Source organism: Balaenoptera musculus, chromosome 15 (genome assembly GCF_009873245.2).
Source record: "Balaenoptera musculus isolate JJ_BM4_2016_0621 chromosome 15, mBalMus1.pri.v3, whole genome shotgun sequence".
Taxonomy (NCBI): Eukaryota; Metazoa; Chordata; class Mammalia; order Artiodactyla; family Balaenopteridae; genus Balaenoptera; species Balaenoptera musculus.
Genome location: NC_045799.1, coordinates 27,805,109 through 27,822,748, shown reverse-complemented (window position 1 = coordinate 27,822,748; position 17,640 = coordinate 27,805,109). Strand labels below are relative to the sequence as shown.

The window sequence follows — 17,640 nt, the reverse complement described above, 5'->3', positions numbered from 1 at the left end:
GCAGCCAAAATAAACAAACAAATAAATAAATACTTTAAAAAAAAAACCCACACAAGCCCCCCTCCAAAAAAAAAAAGAGCTCTTTGGGGTAAGAAAGCAGAGAAACAAAGCAAACCTGAGGACTATGTGTTGAAATATATTGTGGGTATGGTTTTGTACATGAAACTGGCTATAGTCAAATGGATAAGAAGCCTAAGTGGTTTTTTTTTTAAGATTTATTTATTATTTATTTATCTATTTTTATTTATTTTTGGCTGTGTCAGGTTTTTAGTTATGGCATACGGCATCTTCCTTGAGGCATGCGGGAATCTTTCGTTGCAATGCGCGGGCTGCTCTCTAGTTGTGGCGTGCAGGCTCCAGGGTCCATGGGCTCTGTAGTTGTGGCTCGTGGGCTTAGCTGCCCCGCGGCATGTGGGATCTTAGTTCCCTGACCAGGGATCGAACCCGCGTCCCCCACATTGTAAGGCAGATTCTTCACCACTGGACCACCAGGGAAGTCCTGAAGCCTACGTTTTTGAGTTAACTGTCTGCCTAAAAAAATCACAAGCCTGGGATAAAAAGCCCATGACTGTTCAAATCTCAAAATAATCCTAGGAACCTACACCCATTAACATGGCTACTATCAAAAAAACAAATGCAAAAACAGAAAATGACAAGGGTTGGCGAGGATGTGGAGGAACTGGAACCCTTATGCAATGTCGGTGAGAATGTAAAATGGTGTAGTTGCTATGGAAAACAGTATGGCAGTAATTTGAAAATTAAAAATAGAATTACCCTATGATCTAGCAACTCCACTTCTGGATATATGCCTAAAAGAACTGAAAGCAGGGTGTCTTGAAGGGGTATTTACACACCCATTCATAGCAATGTTGTTCACAATAGCCAAAAGGAGGAAGCAATCCAAGTGCCTGTCCACGAATGAATGGATAAACAAAATGTGGTATATGCATACAATGGAATATTATTCAGTCTTAAAAAAGAAGAAAGTTCTGACACATGCTACAACATGGATGAACCTTGAGGACATTTTGTTAAGTGAAGTAAACCAGTCACAAAAAGACAAATACTGTATGATTCCACTTATATGAGGTACATAGAGTAGTCAAATTCATAGATTCAGAAAGGAGAATGGTGGTTGCCAGGGGCTGGAGAGAGGGGTAAATGGGCAGTTATCAGATTCCTGAGTAGAGAGTTTTAGTTTTGACAGTGGTGGTGGTTACCCAACAATGTGGCTACTTAATGCCACTGAGCAGTACACCTAAAAAATGATTAAGATGGTAAATTTTATGTAATGTATATCTTACCACAATTTTTGTTAAAGTATCAAAATGTTAAAAAAAAAAAAAAAAAAAAAAAAAGATCCTAGGGTCCCCAACAGCTTATAGGCAGGAAGTGAACTGAAAAAACCTGTGGACATCCCAAGGGTCACAAGGCAGCTCTGGACCTTGTTGCCTTCCAGTCAATTCCTTGTTCTTTCCCTGCTCTGGAGAGCTGACCCCTGGAGGCTGTATTTCGCAGCCTCCCTTGCCAGCTGGCCTCCAGCTGAGCTCAGCCAGTGGGAGGCAGAGGTGGGTGGGAGAAAGGGAGAAGCCAGGGTTTTTCTGCCCTTCCTCCCCCGGCTTTCCTAGCCTCTCTTGACTGATGCAACCACCTCGTCTGAAATAGTAGCCTCTCCTCATACTTTACCGCCTTCATTACATGACATTATTGTATAGATTTATCAGTTTATTGATTGTTTGTTTCCATCCACTGGAGTGTAAGCTCCATGAAGGCAGGGATTATGTCTGTTTTGCTCATTGATGAATTCCCAGTTCTTAGGACAGTTCTTAGTTCTTCTCTGTGCCTGGCACAGAGTAGGCACTCAGTAAAGATTTGTTGAAAGAGTGAATAAATTTAGTAGTTGACTCAAACACACACAAGAGAATAGGGAAAGTGCCTGATAGGTATTCATAATCTGAAATAAAAGCCAGAGATGTCAGGTAACTTCTTTAAGTCTTACAGCAAATCATCCACTGACTCAAACCCAGGCTTCTTTCCATTCTGGGTTTGCATCCAGGTCTCCAAAGAGATTCCTTGGTCTCAGATTATTTTGGAGGAGAAAAAGCAGAACTTGACATTCATTTAGTTAATAGGAAACCCTGAAAACAATTGAGGGTGAGAAATTGGGTTGCTAAGAAACCTCTGAGGAAGGGGGAGAGTGTTGGCATTCATTGCTAGGCAACCTGGAAGAAGCTAGACAGGAAGGTTCCATAGGCTTCTGGAAAGCCAGGCTGGATATGCTCTTAAACACTTCTAGTCCAACCACCTAACTGTACAGATGGGGAAACTGAGGCCTCAAAAGGCAAAGTGATTAGCCCAAAGTCCCTCCAATTTCTCAAGAAGAGCAAAGACAAATGGCATGATAGGGCATTTTCACTGGGTAGAGCTGATAGCTGAAGAAGAGTCTTTAAGACAGTAAAGAAGTCAACTGCAAAGAGCCTTGAATGCCAGGCCAAGAACTTTAGACTTTATCCTGAAGGTGATAGGGAACCACTGAAAAGTTTTCAGCAGTGGTCAGATTTATGTGTTCAGAAGATCCCTTGAGCTGCAGTCTGGAGACCCAGGATAAAGTCTAAATGCCTTCAAGGCCCTTCATGCTCTTGCCAGTCTATCTCCTCTCTCCCCACCAACCCCTCCAGCCACAACCGACTTCCTTCCATGTCAGCCTCTCTTGCCGAGTCTTCCCACTTGCTCTCACTGGTGTCTGGAAAGCTTTATCTTTCCCCCATATCTGCCTCATCCTACTATTCTAGTTTTAATTGCTGCATAACAAACTGTCCCCAAAACTGAATAGTGCAAATAACTGCCATTTCATTTTGCTCATGTGGGTCAGGAATTCAGACAGCGCAAGAGGGGGCAGTTTGTCTCCGTTCCATGGTGGCTGAGCCTCACCTGGGAAGACTTGAGTGACTAGGGGATGGAATCATCCGAAGGCTTCTTCACTCGTGTGTCTGGAGCCTTGGCAGTGCCTGTATTACCTGGAGCACCTGCATGTGGTCCCTCCACGTGTTTTGGGGTTTCTTGATCATGTGACAGTCTTAGGGTTGTTGGACTTCTTACAGTGGTTCAGAGTGACTAGCCTTGGAAACCTACAGCCTCACTCCTGCATTCTAGTAGTTACAAGTAGATCACGAAGACCAGCCCAGATTCAAGAGGAAGGAAATTTATGGGAGGAATGTCAAAGAACTTGTAGCCGTGTCCTAAAACCACAACAATGCACTGAGGTCTCAGTCACAGCTTAAACATCGCCTCCTCCAGGAGGTGACCTGACCACACCCTGCTCCGTGTCTGGATTAAGGGCCTCCTCTGTGTCCGCCCAGCCCCGCTGTCCATCTCCATCAATGCATTTCCACCCCTGTGTTTATGGGTCTTTCTGCTCCCCAGACCTGAGGGTTCAGTGAGGATGGACCGTGTCTGTTTTTTTCACCTTTGTACACCCAGCACCTAGCACAGAGCGTGGAAAAGCAGGCCCTTAATAAATGTTTGTTGCATGCGTGAGCAAATGAGTGATTGAATGAGCTAAGGCATGGAGCCCAGTGCAGAGGCCATTCCTTCCTCATGAAGCTTACATACTAATTGGAGAGATACATACAAAATAAAACTTTATATGATAAATGCCAGATAGTGATCAATGCTATTATGAAACATAAAGCAAAGTAAGGGGATAGCATAAGGGGAGGTGATACTTTATATGAACTGTCAGGGAAGACCTTTTTGAGTTAGTGACATTGGAGCTGAGACCTGAAGGAAGTGAGAGAGTAAGCCTGGGAGAAGAGCATTTCAAGCAGAATGAACAGCATGTGCAAAGGGCCTGCAGTGGGTGTGTGCTTGGCAGTTTTGAGGAACAGCAAGGAAGCCAGGGTGGCTGAAGCATGGTGAGAGAAGGAAAAAGTAGCAAGGATGAGTCCCAGGGTGGGCCACACGCCAGATCACACAGGGTTTCACAGGCCTTGTTGAGGACTTTTGCTTTTAGTCTGAATGAGACGGGGGCCATTGGAGAGTTTCGAGCAGAGACGGTATATGGTCTGATTTATAGCTTAAACAGATTCCTCTGGCTGCTCTGTGGGTAACAAGACTGAATGGGGCAAAGGAGAAAGCAAGGAATTCAGCAAGGTGGCTGGTAAATGATACCGGGCAAGAGATGATGGGGGCCAGGACCAGGAGAGTGGCCATGGAAAAGGTGAGAGGTGATAGGACACAGGACACATTTTGAAGATAGAACAAATAGGCTATAAGGGATATGAAGCTATGAGGAAAAGAAGAGTCAAGTTTGCTGGCCTTAAAAGGCCAGCTAAAGTAATATGTGAAGAAGTGAAGATGTGGGTGGGGGAGCAGGCTTGGGAGGATTGGGGAAACCACACTTCATTTTTAGACATGCCAAGTTTCAGGTGCCGATTAGATGTCCCAGTGAAGACGACAAGAAGGCAGCTAGACATAATGAGTCTGGCAGTGTCGGGATGGAGCTATAAGCTTGAGAAGCTACAGCTATGATAAGCAGAATTTTAAGATGGCCCCCAAGATTCCCACCCCCTGGTGTGCGTGCCCAACATAACCTCTTCCTCTCGGTGTGGGTAAGACCGGGGAGCATGATGGATGTCACTCTTGTGATTAGCTTACATTATTGGCAAAGGTGAAGGGACTTCATAAATGTGATCAAGGTAAATGTGATTAAATTAGTTGATATTTAGTGAATCAAAAGGACCATTTCCCTGGGTGAGCCCTTTGAAAGAGAGCCTTCCTTGAGCCAAGTGACTTGAAGGTGCAGAAAGATTCTCCTGCTGCTCCTTGACAAAATAAGCCTCCACACTGGGAGAGGGCCTGTGAAGAAAAAAACTGAGTGGCTTTTAGGAATCCAGAGTGGTACCAGCTGACAGCCAGGAAGAAAATGGGGGCCTCAGTCCTTTAACCACAAGGAACTGAGTTCAGCCCGCCACCCCGTGATTCTGGAAGAGGACACTGAGCTCCAGAAAGGAATGCAGCCCAGCCAACAGCGTGACTGCAGCTTTGAGAGATCCTGAGCAGAGAACCCAGCTGAGGCATGCCCGGACTCCGGGCCCACAGGGATGATGAAATAATAAATGCATGTTGTTTTAAGCGGTTAACTTTGTGGCATTTCGTTACATAGGAATAGATGGCCAATACATCAGCGTATAGGCGTTTTTAAAGCCCTGGAACCAAGATAGCTCAAATAGCCCCGGCCAGGAACCTGACCCAGAGATGAATCAGAGAGCATGAATGGAGGGGGATTAGAGTGGGACACACCCTGCAACCTCTCCACCGCGCGCGCCGGCAATGCTTCCTACTCCTCTCAGCCACTAGGAGTCCCCAAAGTCCACCTAAGCAGGTCTCGCCCCCACCTTTCACAGGTCAGAATCCATTTCCTTCAGAAATGGAAGGAACCAAAATAACAATAAATGGTCTCTCTTCTATTCGTATTTCCTCCTCCCCCACATCACCCGGGGGAAACTAAGGCCTGCGAAGGGAGGCGCTTGCCCAAGGCCTGCAGTACTCTAGCACCGTCTCAGGCCTGGCGTTTTACACGCCCCCTGCCCTGCCCCCTCCCAGGGCATCGTGAAGGGCAAACACAGACTTTTAGCCTCTCTCTCTCCAGCTTAGGCCAGGGGAGGGACTGCGAATGAGAATGACATCAGCAGAGGGCCCTGAGTGACTTGTGGGCTGAGGTCGGAGTTTCTAATTGAGGCCGACTGGAAAGGGTGGAGAGCGTGCAGCCCCGAGGTTGGGGCTGACGGTGTTGGTGGAAACGAGACTCCTCCTGAGGGAGTGGGCATCAGAGGTGCCCAGCTGCAATTGCTGGGCCGGTGATCCCCTTCCCTTTGTCCAGCCCCTTCCACCCTCCGCTGCAGACTGGGTTGTCCAGAAGCAGACACTGAGACTGAGTTTGGGGTGCAAGATATTTATTAGGCATAAACACCTGTGAAAAGAAGAGGGAGGAGACAGAATTGGGTTCAGGAAGCCAAACTGCGCTGCTGGCCAGGCAAAGCCTCAGCCACCCTGGAGGGGCCCTGGGGTGAGGACATGGGAGGGGGGCAGGTACTCCCTGTGTCTGTCCCACCTTGAACTGAAGTGGCAGGCTTTTACACCTGTGCTCATTCGGACACCAGATGCAGGCTGCCCTGGGTGAAGTGGCTCTCTTCCACCTTTTCTTTCTTAAAGGTTTTGTTTTGATTTGTGGTCAATCTTGCTTCCAATCAGAGGCCAAGAGGAAGCGCTCACCGTAATTCCTGCGGCCCCAAGCCCCCTTTCTATAGGTGCCCAGCCCTCCCAAACCCGCTTTAGTCCTCTTTTAAAGCATCTATGGGTATCCCAGTCCCCAAATACCCTCTGAATGAGACTTGCACACTTGGCCTTGGTTCTTACTGGGGAAACAGGCTTTGTCCAACCTTAGGAATTCATTGGATCTGGTAGAGGAAGAATTAGGCGGACAGGTGTAGGGGGACAAAAGTTTTGAAAAGCCTTGGTCTCACTTCCCAAAACACACTGGTAAGAATCTCATGGACAGGAATCACCGTGGCTTCTGCTGCTCTTCTTCAGTCATTCAAGACATCTACACTGGGGGCCAGTTATGTGCTAGGCATGGGGACGAACCCCACTACTCCACACCCTGAGCTGCCAGCCTAACACCATCTGCAGATTCAAACAGGGAGGGAGAGGCAAGCACCCTGAAGTAACACTTCACCAGGAGACAGAAACCAAAATTTGGGGCCCTGTCACTGACCTTGGATGCTTGAAGCCCCTTTACAGGCTGCTTCTGCACCTTGACCCTAAGTTTCCTCCTCTGGACAATGGAATAATACAATTTATGGAGCACCATGTTAAATGCTTCTCACCTCGAACTTCATTTTACCCTGTGAAGCAGGTATTATCATCCCCGCGTTACACATATGGAAAGAAGAGTCAGGGTAAAGTTAACATGCTCAAGGTCACACAGGTGCTCAGTGGCAGTGCCAGGCTTTGAGCCCAGGTATTGTGGCTCAACCCTGATTCTTAATCTTAAGGGCAGGGTCAAACTGGCCCCCTCGGACTAGGTGTGCCTGCACACGTGTTTCACTTGGTCCACAAGGATTTAAAAATATTTCACTCAGCTTTCATTTTGAAATTGAGATGTTCACAGAAACATCCAGATTTCCATCTTCTCTTGAAAACTCTAGCCCCCTGGCCACAGTGGGCCGCATTCCCACAGGGTCACAACCGGCAGGAAGTGAGCAGTTGCTCCCCTTGAAGTGGGTCATGAAGCCAGTGTCCACCCAGACTCTCTCATTCATGTCACCTGCCTGGCCTCTGCAGGGGTGAGTCTGCCATCCTTAATGAAGACCAGGAGTCCTGAGATAGAGGGAGCAGAGAGGCCTAGAGGGGCCAGGTGCCTCCTTGCCCTGGAACCCCCAGCTCTTCCTGCATGGTGCTAAGTCACATGGACTTGAATCTGCCAAACTGTTTGGGGAGGGTTGAGGAAAGGCAAAGACATGTAGAAGCACAGGGCGAGATGGGGCAAATACACTTTATTCAGTCCTGGCAGAAGTCCTGCTGTGGGTGCCAGTGCCCCCTCCCCTCAGCTATGAGACTAGTTCTCCAAGACCACAGACAGTGACATCTCTTCACTCACATGACGTTTTCTGGGATTTTTCATTGTCTTTTTTGTTGTTGTTTTTCTTTAAAAAAAAAAAAAGAAAAAGAAAGAGAGAGAGAGAAAGAGAAAAAGAGAGAAAGAGCGCGCGCGCAAAAAGGCCCAGAGCCGGAGCACCAAGCTTAAAGGAGGCAGCTGGTGGCTTTGTCAGCGACGGGAACGCGTGGGGCAGAGACCTGCAGAGACCCTTGGCAGGGGTCCCGGAGGACTCTGGGACCGTTTGTTCCTGAGATTTGTGTGTGTGAATGAGAGTGTGTGCACACCCAGGAGGGTGAACACATGCCGGTGAGATACAGGTAGTGAGGGCAAATGGGGCGTGGGGAGGCCGGAGGGGCGGGGCTTGAGCGGGGAGCTGGAGTAAGAGGGGTAACAGCATCAGGGGCAGGGTTTCCGAGGGCACCCCGAACTGGATGCAGCAGCGCTAGGCGCAAACGGCCCAAGACTGCTCTGACCCTCCCTTCAGTCTCACTGGCCCAGTCGATGGTCTCTCTGAAGCCAGCTGCTGAAAAGTGGGGCTCTTCTTGCCACTTCATCTGCTATTATGCCTCAGTCTCAACCCCCTAGTACCAACGTGTCTCAGTTTCTCCCACTGAATACTGTAGGCAGAGGGACCTGGGTGACAGGAAGGGGCGGTGGGCTTAGGAAGGAGCCCAGGCTGGGAGTGTGCCCTGAGGTGATAAGGGCACTTGGGGGGGGGGGTGGAGCATAAGGACCCTGTCCCCAAACAAACTGTTACGTGTCTTGGTTCTGAGTTTTCTTTTTCTCTCCTGAAGGATTTCCAGAGAAAGACCCTGCCCCCAATTCCCAGGCGGGGGAAAGAAAGGTTGGCTTCTTGGAACCAAGACAAGCTGTAGAGGCAGTCATGCAGTCGGTGAGGGGTGGGTGCACGTGGGTTGGGCAACCCCGTAAGGGATAAGGGGCTATGCCACTTGGGAGTTCCAAGCTCCACACCAACCCTTCCGGGCCGGCTAGTCTCTTTCTCCCCCTTCCGAGTGCTCCTCCCATTTAAGGCAGTGACGCCCCGTCGGGTTGAACGGAAGCCGTGGCTCCTGGATCAAAAGATTTCTCAGGATCGCTCTATATCCGCCCCCCTTCTTCCCGGATCGGCTGACAGGGGCGTGAGGTTCGACTGGGACCAGCTCCCTCCTCCCAAGAAGCATTAAGCATGCGCGAGAAGGGGGCGGATCCCAGTGTTCCCGGGGAAAAGGAACGGGCCCCTCCCCCTCCCTGGGAGGGAGGGGCAAGGGAGGAGGGCGCGGGGCCGCCCAGCTGCAGCGCCCCCCCAAACAAGACAGGAGGCGGGCCAGGCTAAGGCGGAGGGAGTCCGGAGCAAGGGCAGGGGCGTGTCCTCCGGCCGTGAGGAGGGGCGTGTGCAAAATGGGGGAGGGGTACAGGTCTCTTGGAGAGGACGGGAGGTGTATCGGAGGGGGGGGGGGGGCTGGCTGCTGGTGGCTGTGCGGGAGGGGGTAAGATGGGGAGGGGCTTGGATGTCGGAGAAAGGGTGGGGGTTGGGCTGCCTTGGGGTGTGTCTGCGGGGGAAGGGCATGTCTGGATTTGAAGGGGGTTGGGCACGTCTAGGAGGGGGGAGGCTGTGCGGGAGATGGGGTGCCAGCCTCGGCCTCCGAGGGGCCCCAATACCTGATTCCTGTATGTAAACAGCTGGTTTGGGGGCGTGCGCGCCCCGCTGACGGTGGGCTCAGTAGGTGAAAACCAGGTCGGCGATGCTAGACGGGCGCCAGTCCCCTGCGATCATCTCGGTAACCTCGGGGGTGCAGTAGTCCGGGAACTCGAAGTGCGACGTGCCCGAGGGGGGCGGCAGGTCTGGGTCGCGGTCCAGGGCGCTGCAGTCCAGGCCGGCGGGGCCGGGGGGCAGTCTGGACAGAAAGCCCAGCGGCTCCTCCCCCGACGCCACCGTCTCCTCTTCGCCTTCCTCCGTCGCCGCCACCTCCTCCTCCTCTTCCTCCGGCTCCTCGTCCTCCGACGGAGTCGGGGAGGCGGCGGTGACAGCCGCCCCCTCGCCCGACGGCCCCTGGGAACGCTCCGCTTGTCCCCGGGCGGCCCGCCCCGCCGGGACCATCCTCCACAGCTCCCGCCCGGGGGTCTCGACCAGGCGCACTTCCAGCAGCTCCTCGTCGTCGTCCTCGTCGTCGTCCTCGGGCGCCGCCGCGCCGCCCCCCAAAGGCCCTCCCGCTGCTCGGCGGCCCCCGCGGCTAGGCAGCTGCGGCCCGGGCTTGAGCCGGCTGCCGCCGCCGCCGGGGGGGCGGGGCCGCGCCTTGGCGGGCGCCCCCTTGCTCTTTTTGCGCGGCCGGTACTTGTAGTCCGGGTAATCCGCCATGTGCTTGAGGCGCAGCCGCTCCGCCTCCCGCACGAACGGGATCTTCTCCGAGTCCTGCAGCAGCTGCCAGCGGCGGCCCAGGCGCTTGGAGATCTCGGCGTTGTGCATGTCGGGCCACTGGTCCATGATCTTCCGCCGTTCGTGCTGCGACCACACCATGAACGCGTTCATCGGTCTCTTAATGTGGCCGCTCGGGGTCTTGCACCAGCCGGGCTCACGCGCCCCCTCCTCGGCCGGCCCGGGCCCCGGGGGCGGTGGCCCGCCGTCCCGCTTGGCCCTCGCGCCCCGCTGCTGCACCATCGCGCCTGGGCCCGGGGCCGCTAGACGCCGCCGGGGGCCGTCCGCATCCTCAGCGGCTGGGGGTGGGGGAGGAGGCAGCAGCGACGGAGGGGCGGCCCCGCCCTGCAGCTCGGCCCGGCCCCCGCGAGCTGGGGAGCGAGAAGCTGGGCGCTCGGGCCCAACGGACGGCGGGGGGAGAAGGTCAGCGGCGCGGTCTCAGGCGGGCTCGGCGCGCCCCCGCCGCCTCCGGCAAGTTGCGCCCCGCAGCACGCCACACATTGTTTTGCGGGGGCTGAGGAACTGCGCTCCCAGGGCCCCCGCGGGCTCTCCTTGCAGCCTCCTGCTCGGCCGCGGCCCGCGCGCGCCTCTCTCCGCCCCGCCGCCTTCCAGTGTCTTTCTCCCCGCGCGGCCCCGCCGGCGCGCGCGCCACCCCTCCCCCTCTCCGTCTGCGGGCCGCTGCGGCGCGCGCGGGGCCGCCCCGTGTAAACACCGAGGTGCCCGCTTGGGCTGCGGCCGGGCCACGCCTCGCGCTCGGGCGGCGCGTCACCCGTTGCTGGGCAGAGAACCTGGTATTTGCATCTCCCAATCGCTGGCTGCCGAAGTGGGGCGGGGCTCGTGCTGCGGGGCTGGGCGGTCTTGTGGCTGGGATTGGGGGTGTCGGATGAAGTCGGTTTCTTTTCTTAGGCTGGGGACTAGCGGGAGAGTGGGGTGGGGGACGCCGAGCGTGCTTCCCTTCTGGCTCCAGAAAGCCTGTCCCCGCCCCGCGTTGCCTTTGAAATTTTCGCTTACTCAGTGACACCTGCCGCCAGGTAGGACCTCCGCTCCCTCCTCTTTCGGGGGCGTCTTTTTAGTCGCCCCAGAACAGAAGGTGAGGAGACCTAGGCTCAGGAAAGCTCCTTAAGGGGACAACAACCTCATCGTATCATTGATGTAGCCCCTGCCTAGTATCAAGCCATATAGGCGCTCAACAAATGTTTATGGGCCCAATGAACCGAATCCCTTTTATATTTTTCTTCTGTTTTGAGGCACCACGAGAGTCCTGAGAAAGAAGGGCACATGACGCCCACTTTCCAGGTAGGAAACACCAAAGATCTGCAGACTAGGGCTCGAATCCTAGGCTCGCGGTCCCAGCTCTCTCTTCCCTCAGCGCACGAAGGGGCCGGGGCACCTCGCCTAACCAGCCGAGGGTCCTGAGTAGGACGAACTCCGCTTTTCACACGTCTCAGGCGAGGTTCGAAGATGCGTAGGTGCCCCATTCCCAGGTCCCACGCCACACCTAGACCAGCCTGGTGCCAGACTAGGGCGCGATGCCCCTCCCGGCTCTGGAGAAGCGTGCGCGGGCACGGGGGCGGAGCCAGGCCAAGGGGCGGGTCCGAGGCGCACGCTCGAGGCGCGTGGCGGGGAGGGGCTGCGCGCTCCCATCTCACCACGTGTGAGCCCGCTCGGGCATTGCTGGGCGTGTGCTGCCCCTTGGGGGAGGTCACCTTCACCGCGCAGTGGGCCCGGGCGATGGGTGGGGTCGCTGAAGCGTCCCTCCACGGAATCAGGAGCTGGGAGGGGTCGGGATGGGGGTCTCTAGGGTAGCATTCTGCTGGGGCATAGTGGGCAGTGTCCGGATTGGAAGGTGCGTGTCTCAGGGAGTAGACCTCACCCACCCGTGGGCGGGCGGGCGCGGAGAGCCCAGCCGGAGGGTGTGGGGTGGGGGAGGGAGGACCTGCGTGCGGCTCCGCAGACGCTGGGGGCGGGGTGATTGCTCTGGGTGCCCGGGAGGGAAATTGGATCTTCGCCGGCGGGAGGGGGCGACTCTTAAAGGCACAGGGCACTCGGAAGGAGAAGGCTCCGCTCCCGACCAAATGGTTTCTCCGGCGACTTATTGGACGCTGAGATTTGGAGATCCCCGAGTTTGAATCTTAACAACGGTAGCTTGTACGGTTCATTGCTCAGTGGAGTCAGAATTCCTGTATTCATATCCGGCTGCCTCCTTTGCGTGTCCTTAAAATAGGAAAAAGCAGTTTCTTCCTCATATGGTTATTTTACAGATTAAATGGGATAAATGGATGTAGGCACAGTAAATGCACAACAAGTATTAGTTATCAGAGACTCAGGGCACCACCAACCTAGAAACACCAACATAATAAGAAAAAAGGCATCAAAGTAGTGATCCTGGGAAAAATAAAAGCTTTTAAAAAATTTTCTAGCACTTTTACACTTTTCCTACTTAATATTTGTTTTATTTTAAATTACATAGGATGGGCACTGCCGTCTTTTCAGTGCTTAGGGCTTCTCAAAGGTCTTACTGTGGCCCTGTAGCTGCTGCCATTACTATTATTAGAGTTTGAAGTACTGGCCTCCTGGATATTCCTCAAACACAGAAGGCTTGGACCCACCTCAGGGCCTTTGTACATGCTGTCTCCTCAGCCTGGAAAACTCTTCACCCCCATCCCCACATGGCTGGTCCATCTCATTCTAGCCTCAGTTCACATGGACTCTCCAGAGACGCCTGCCCTGACCACTCTCTGCTGTCGCCCACCCACATTCCCCTGCATCTCAGGTACACAGAGTTGTTGGTCTGTGACATTGTTATCATTGTCCACGATTGGTTCAGTTCATGTTTGTATATATTTATTTATATATAATATAGTAAAAACCAGTGAAATCAGCAACCCAACACAGGAACTGGAACATGGATAATAACCCACCTTTCCCTATGAACTTCTCTCCCATCCCATCCCCTGCTTTCCCTCACCTGATGTAATGTCTATCCTGAGTCTTCCCTTACACTTAAAAAAAGCTTAGCAGCTATATTGAAATACCAGAGTATTCATGCATTTAAAGTATACAATTCAATGACATATTAAGGGAGCTGTGCAACCATCACCACAATCAATTTTAGAATATTTTCATTGGGACTTCCCTGGTGGTCCAGTAATTAATACTCTGCGGTCCCAATGCAGGGGGCCTGGGTTTGATCCCTGGTCAGGGAACTAGATCCCGCATGCAGCAACAAAGATCCCGCAACTAAGACCCAGTGCAGCCAAATGAATAAATAAACATTAAAAAAAACCCCAACAAAATATATTCTCTTGTCTTTAGCTTTAAAAAAAGGGTATCATAAAGAGGAATAAAAAAAAAAAAGGATATCATGCTGTATGTAATACTCTGGTATTTACTTTCTCACTCAATGTTATAGTGGTAAGATTCATCTAAATTATTGCACCTGTGTGGGGTTCATTCATTTTCCACTGCAGGAATGTACCACAATTTTTCTGTCTAGTGTCCTGTCCCTGGACATTTGTATTATCGCCAGGTTTTTGCTCTTATGAACAAGTGTTCCTGTTAACAATCCTAAATGTGTTCCTGGTGCTCAAGTGCAGGAAGGTCTCCCAGGTATTTTATGGGAAGTGTGGTGGCTGCATCTGAGGATATGTGAGTGCTAACTTTTATAAGGTGATTCGAAACTTCCAAGTTGTACCAATTTACTTTTCCACAAGCAACATAGAAGAGATCCTCTTCGTCTACATCCTGTCCAAAGTTTGGTATTGTTAGACATCTTAATTTTTGCTTGCATTCTTCTAACCCATCACCCTTTCTATTTGCTTCATAGCACTCACCACATTCCGGAATTATTTTATTTGTTCACTTGTTTTTTGCCTATCTCCCCTCCACTGGAATGCCAGCTCAAAGAGGGCAGAGATTTTTGTCTGTTTTTTTTTTTCCTGCTCTGTCCCTAGGAGAGTGCCTGGCACACAGTGGGTGCTCAATAATTATTTATTAAATGAAAGTCAGTGCTCTATCATAAGTGTGCTCAAATTCCTCCGGGAGCCCAGAGGAGGAAGTGAAATTTTGGAACCCAAAACCCAAAACTCTGGTCTGCCACTGGGATGTGGTATTTATCAGTGCACACAGACTATCCTGAGTCCTTTCAAATGGGTGCCCCAGAGTCTAAACCTTGCCGGCCACAGGAGTTCAAGGCTTGGCTGACCACTGAGCTGTTCAATCCGGACTGTGGTAGATAGATGGTAAGGTTCTTGGAGAGATGCTGACCACTGCTGCCCGACTGGTCCAGGCCACCATCATCTCTTATCTGGGTACCTGCCCAGCCTCCTTTCTGGTCCCTGTACCCAGCAGATCTCCTTCCATTCCATTCTCCTCCCTGAAGGCAGAGTGATGGTGTCTTTCAGTCAAAAATCTGATTGTGCATCTTCCCTTGTTAAAACCCACCAGTGGTTTCCCCACTACTCTCAAGATAAACACCAGTCTTTCACCTGGCCCACTAGGCCAAGCTTGGTCTGACCCCTGCTCACCTATCTGACCTCCTCTCCCGGTTTCTCGGTCTTGATCCACTCTCTAGTCACACAAGTCTCATTTCAGTTTGTGGAACAAGCCAAGCTTCCCCACACAGGGTGTTGTGAAGTCCATTCCTTCACCCTTTCCAGCACTCCTGCCTCTGTCTGCCTCCTTAGAGCTCTCCTAACCCCATGTTCCTTTTCTTCAGTGCACCAGTGACCTGCCTAGCTCATTTGACACTCAGAACAGATGGCTCCCTTAAATGACATTATTTTCAGCAGCAGTCATGAAATACAATGAATGATACTAATGATAATGGCCAGAAAAGAAATGCAGATGGTGACAATACTCTTTTATTGAACTTTGTATACATAATCATGTCGGTAAAAATAAATATTACAGTACAAAAAAGGAAAAGAGTATTTGATCCATACTTTTCAATTATATTACTATATTTCTTTGAAAAATAAAAGAAACACACCCACACAGTGGTCTGTTGCAATAATAATTCCATTCCATTCCATTAATTACATTACAGTTTAAAAACAAATAAGAAATCACTTTAAAAATAAGAATCAATTTTAATATTAAATATATGATTCAGGGGCTTCCCTGGTGGCGCAGTGGTTAAGAATCCGCCTGCCAATGCAGGGCACACGGGTTCGAGCCCTGGTCCGGGAAGATCCCACGTGCCACAGAGCAACTAAGCCCGTGTGCCACAACTACTGAGCCTGCACTCTAGAGACCGCGAGCCACAACTACTGAAGCCCGTGTGCCACAACTACTGAAGCCTGCGCGACTAGAGCCCGTGCTCCGCAACAAGAGAAGCCACCGCAATGAGAAGCCCGCGCACCGCAACGAATAGTAAGCCCCCCCCGCCCCCCACACCCCAGCTCGCGGCAACTAGAGAAAGACAGGGCACAGCAACAGAAGACCCAACGCAGCCAATAAATAAATTAAATAAATAAATAAAATAAATCTATTAAAAATATATATATGATTCAAATTCGGTAAAACACAATTTTACTAAATAATAATATTATATATAATACTATTTTACTAAATAATAAAATTTGCTGTTACCACGCTTGGCCGTTCACTCTTTGTTTCACTGTTTTAAATTTTAAATACAAAAGCTTCAAGTGGTCACATAGAATGACAGAATTGAAGCAACTCAAGTTCTGGTTCTTCAGCTTCCTAATCACTGTGCTATCATTGTTTATTTTGAATCTATTGTTTAAACACAGCCATATGTTGTACCAAAGGGGCTGGAGACACAAGTACTCAGGAAGCGAGCTTGAACAATTCCGGACTGTTACGAACTTATTCTCAAAACTAACGCGTGTAGCTGTGTCTGACTTGGTGTGTGTTAGGGGCTGAATGTATAGCTGTGAGTGCTCTGAATTATCTTCCTTGTAGGCGATTATGTTTATTAGTGTACAAGTGATTAAAATATGCTGATTCGAAGCTTACAAATATATCATTAGGACTCAAGGTAGACCAACAACTTGATTTTCAGAGAGGAGTGTCTTAACACTGACATGGTTTAGAATTGCGGGCACATGGTAATAATAAAATGCAGAGAGATGTTCAATCAGTTTTATTGTTCTCAAATTCTCCGCAGACAATACACCCTTTCATTGCCTGCAGAGCCCCACTTGGTACACCACAGCAGAGCAGAAGCTCCATGGGATCAAAGGACCCACCTGATTTCCACTCTCCCCAGCACTTAGCAGATCTTGGCACAACACAGACTCTCAATACCTGTTCGGTGAAGGGAGGAAGGAGCCAAATCGGGTGTGGGCGTGGCTGTCACAGACACCATCATGCAACTCCACCCACCCCAACTGTGTCTAGCTCTAAAACATCAGTCTTTGAACCAGCACGGTCCTCAAAGACATTCATAATAAAGAGGGAGAGCAATAAGAACAAGGTAATTCATTTCTTGATTCATCTAAATGTCTTCTTTGAAAAATTCAAAGATTATGATCGTGTGTGTGTGTATGTACATTACAGGGCTCTTTTACTGAATAATGTTATAGAACTGCACATGGGGCTCTTGAGCACTTAAATATGGCTACTGCAAATTGAAATGTGCTACAGTGCAAAATTCTCACTGGTTTTCAAATACTTAGCAAAAAAAATTAAAATATCGTATTAATATTTTTGAGATTATAACATTTTGGATATATTGGGTTAAATAAAATATGTTAAAATTAGTTTCACCTGTTTCTCTGATTTAATTTTTTTTTTACTTTTTAAAATGTGGCTTCTGGAAAATTTAAAATAACACTTACGGCTTGCATTATATTTCTAAGAGGCAGTACTAATAGAGAAGATGGAGGTTTTCCTCATCCTTACTTGGCAAAATAAAAAGTTGGCAATTTTTGTCCATCTCCAAATTTTAAAATAAATAGTTTTTTTCAGGGGGTGAGAGGAGTTTTTTAAACTTCTCTGTGAAATCCCAAAGTCTTAAAGATCCTGACGGAATTCTGGGTTGCCTGTCCATAAGATGTAGTTTGAGACTCAGAGAAGCACAAGGCAGCAAGGAGAGACCAGACCTGGAGGCATGTTCATGGGGAGAAGAGGACAGCATCAGGGGCATTCTAGCAGCACCAGCAGCGCTGATGGAATTGGGGAATCATCAGATTGGGGAAGGAAGGGGACGGTGACTAGGATGGAGGAGCTGATTTTACCTGGACAGTGGGTTCCATCTGGTGACTCACATCACACCCCATCGGTACATCTCCACATCTCCTAGAGTACAATTCCCACAACCTGACTCTGAAATTCATTAGACTTTTCCTTTGGAGGTGACCATATTCTTTATCATGAAAGGGGACACTATTAATAATTATGCTGGAACAACAGAAATAAACTGGGACTGCCTGGGGAAACTGGGAAATAAGTCATTCCCACCTTATTGGATAAATATAGAGGACTCCCATAGGTGACTCAGAAGTCAAGCATGGAAATACTGGGGCTTTAAACAATCAAAGCACCCAGTATTTGAAGTCAAACTTTGTTCAATGTTATGAGTTTTTAGGGAGTTTCTTCA

General features: G+C 50.4%; 1 protein-coding gene across 1 annotated transcript; it reads right to left on the bottom strand.

The window, feature by feature from the left end:
- Positions 1-8,449: 8,449 nt before the first annotated feature.
- Positions 8,450-10,713, bottom strand: SOX12 (SRY-box transcription factor 12). Its single transcript, XM_036827220.1, has one exon. It carries the CDS (start codon positions 10,314-10,316, stop codon positions 9,378-9,380), a length of 939 nt encoding a protein of 312 aa, XP_036683115.1. The 5' UTR covers positions 10,317-10,713; the 3' UTR covers positions 8,450-9,377.
- Positions 10,714-17,640: the final 6,927 nt, after the last annotated feature.

Bases quoted from the DNA above. Each gene is read 5' to 3' on its own strand.
- SOX12 (XM_036827220.1), bottom strand. From the start codon at position 10,316: ATGGTGCAGCAGCGGGGCGCGAGGGCCAAGCGGGACGGCGGGCCACCG.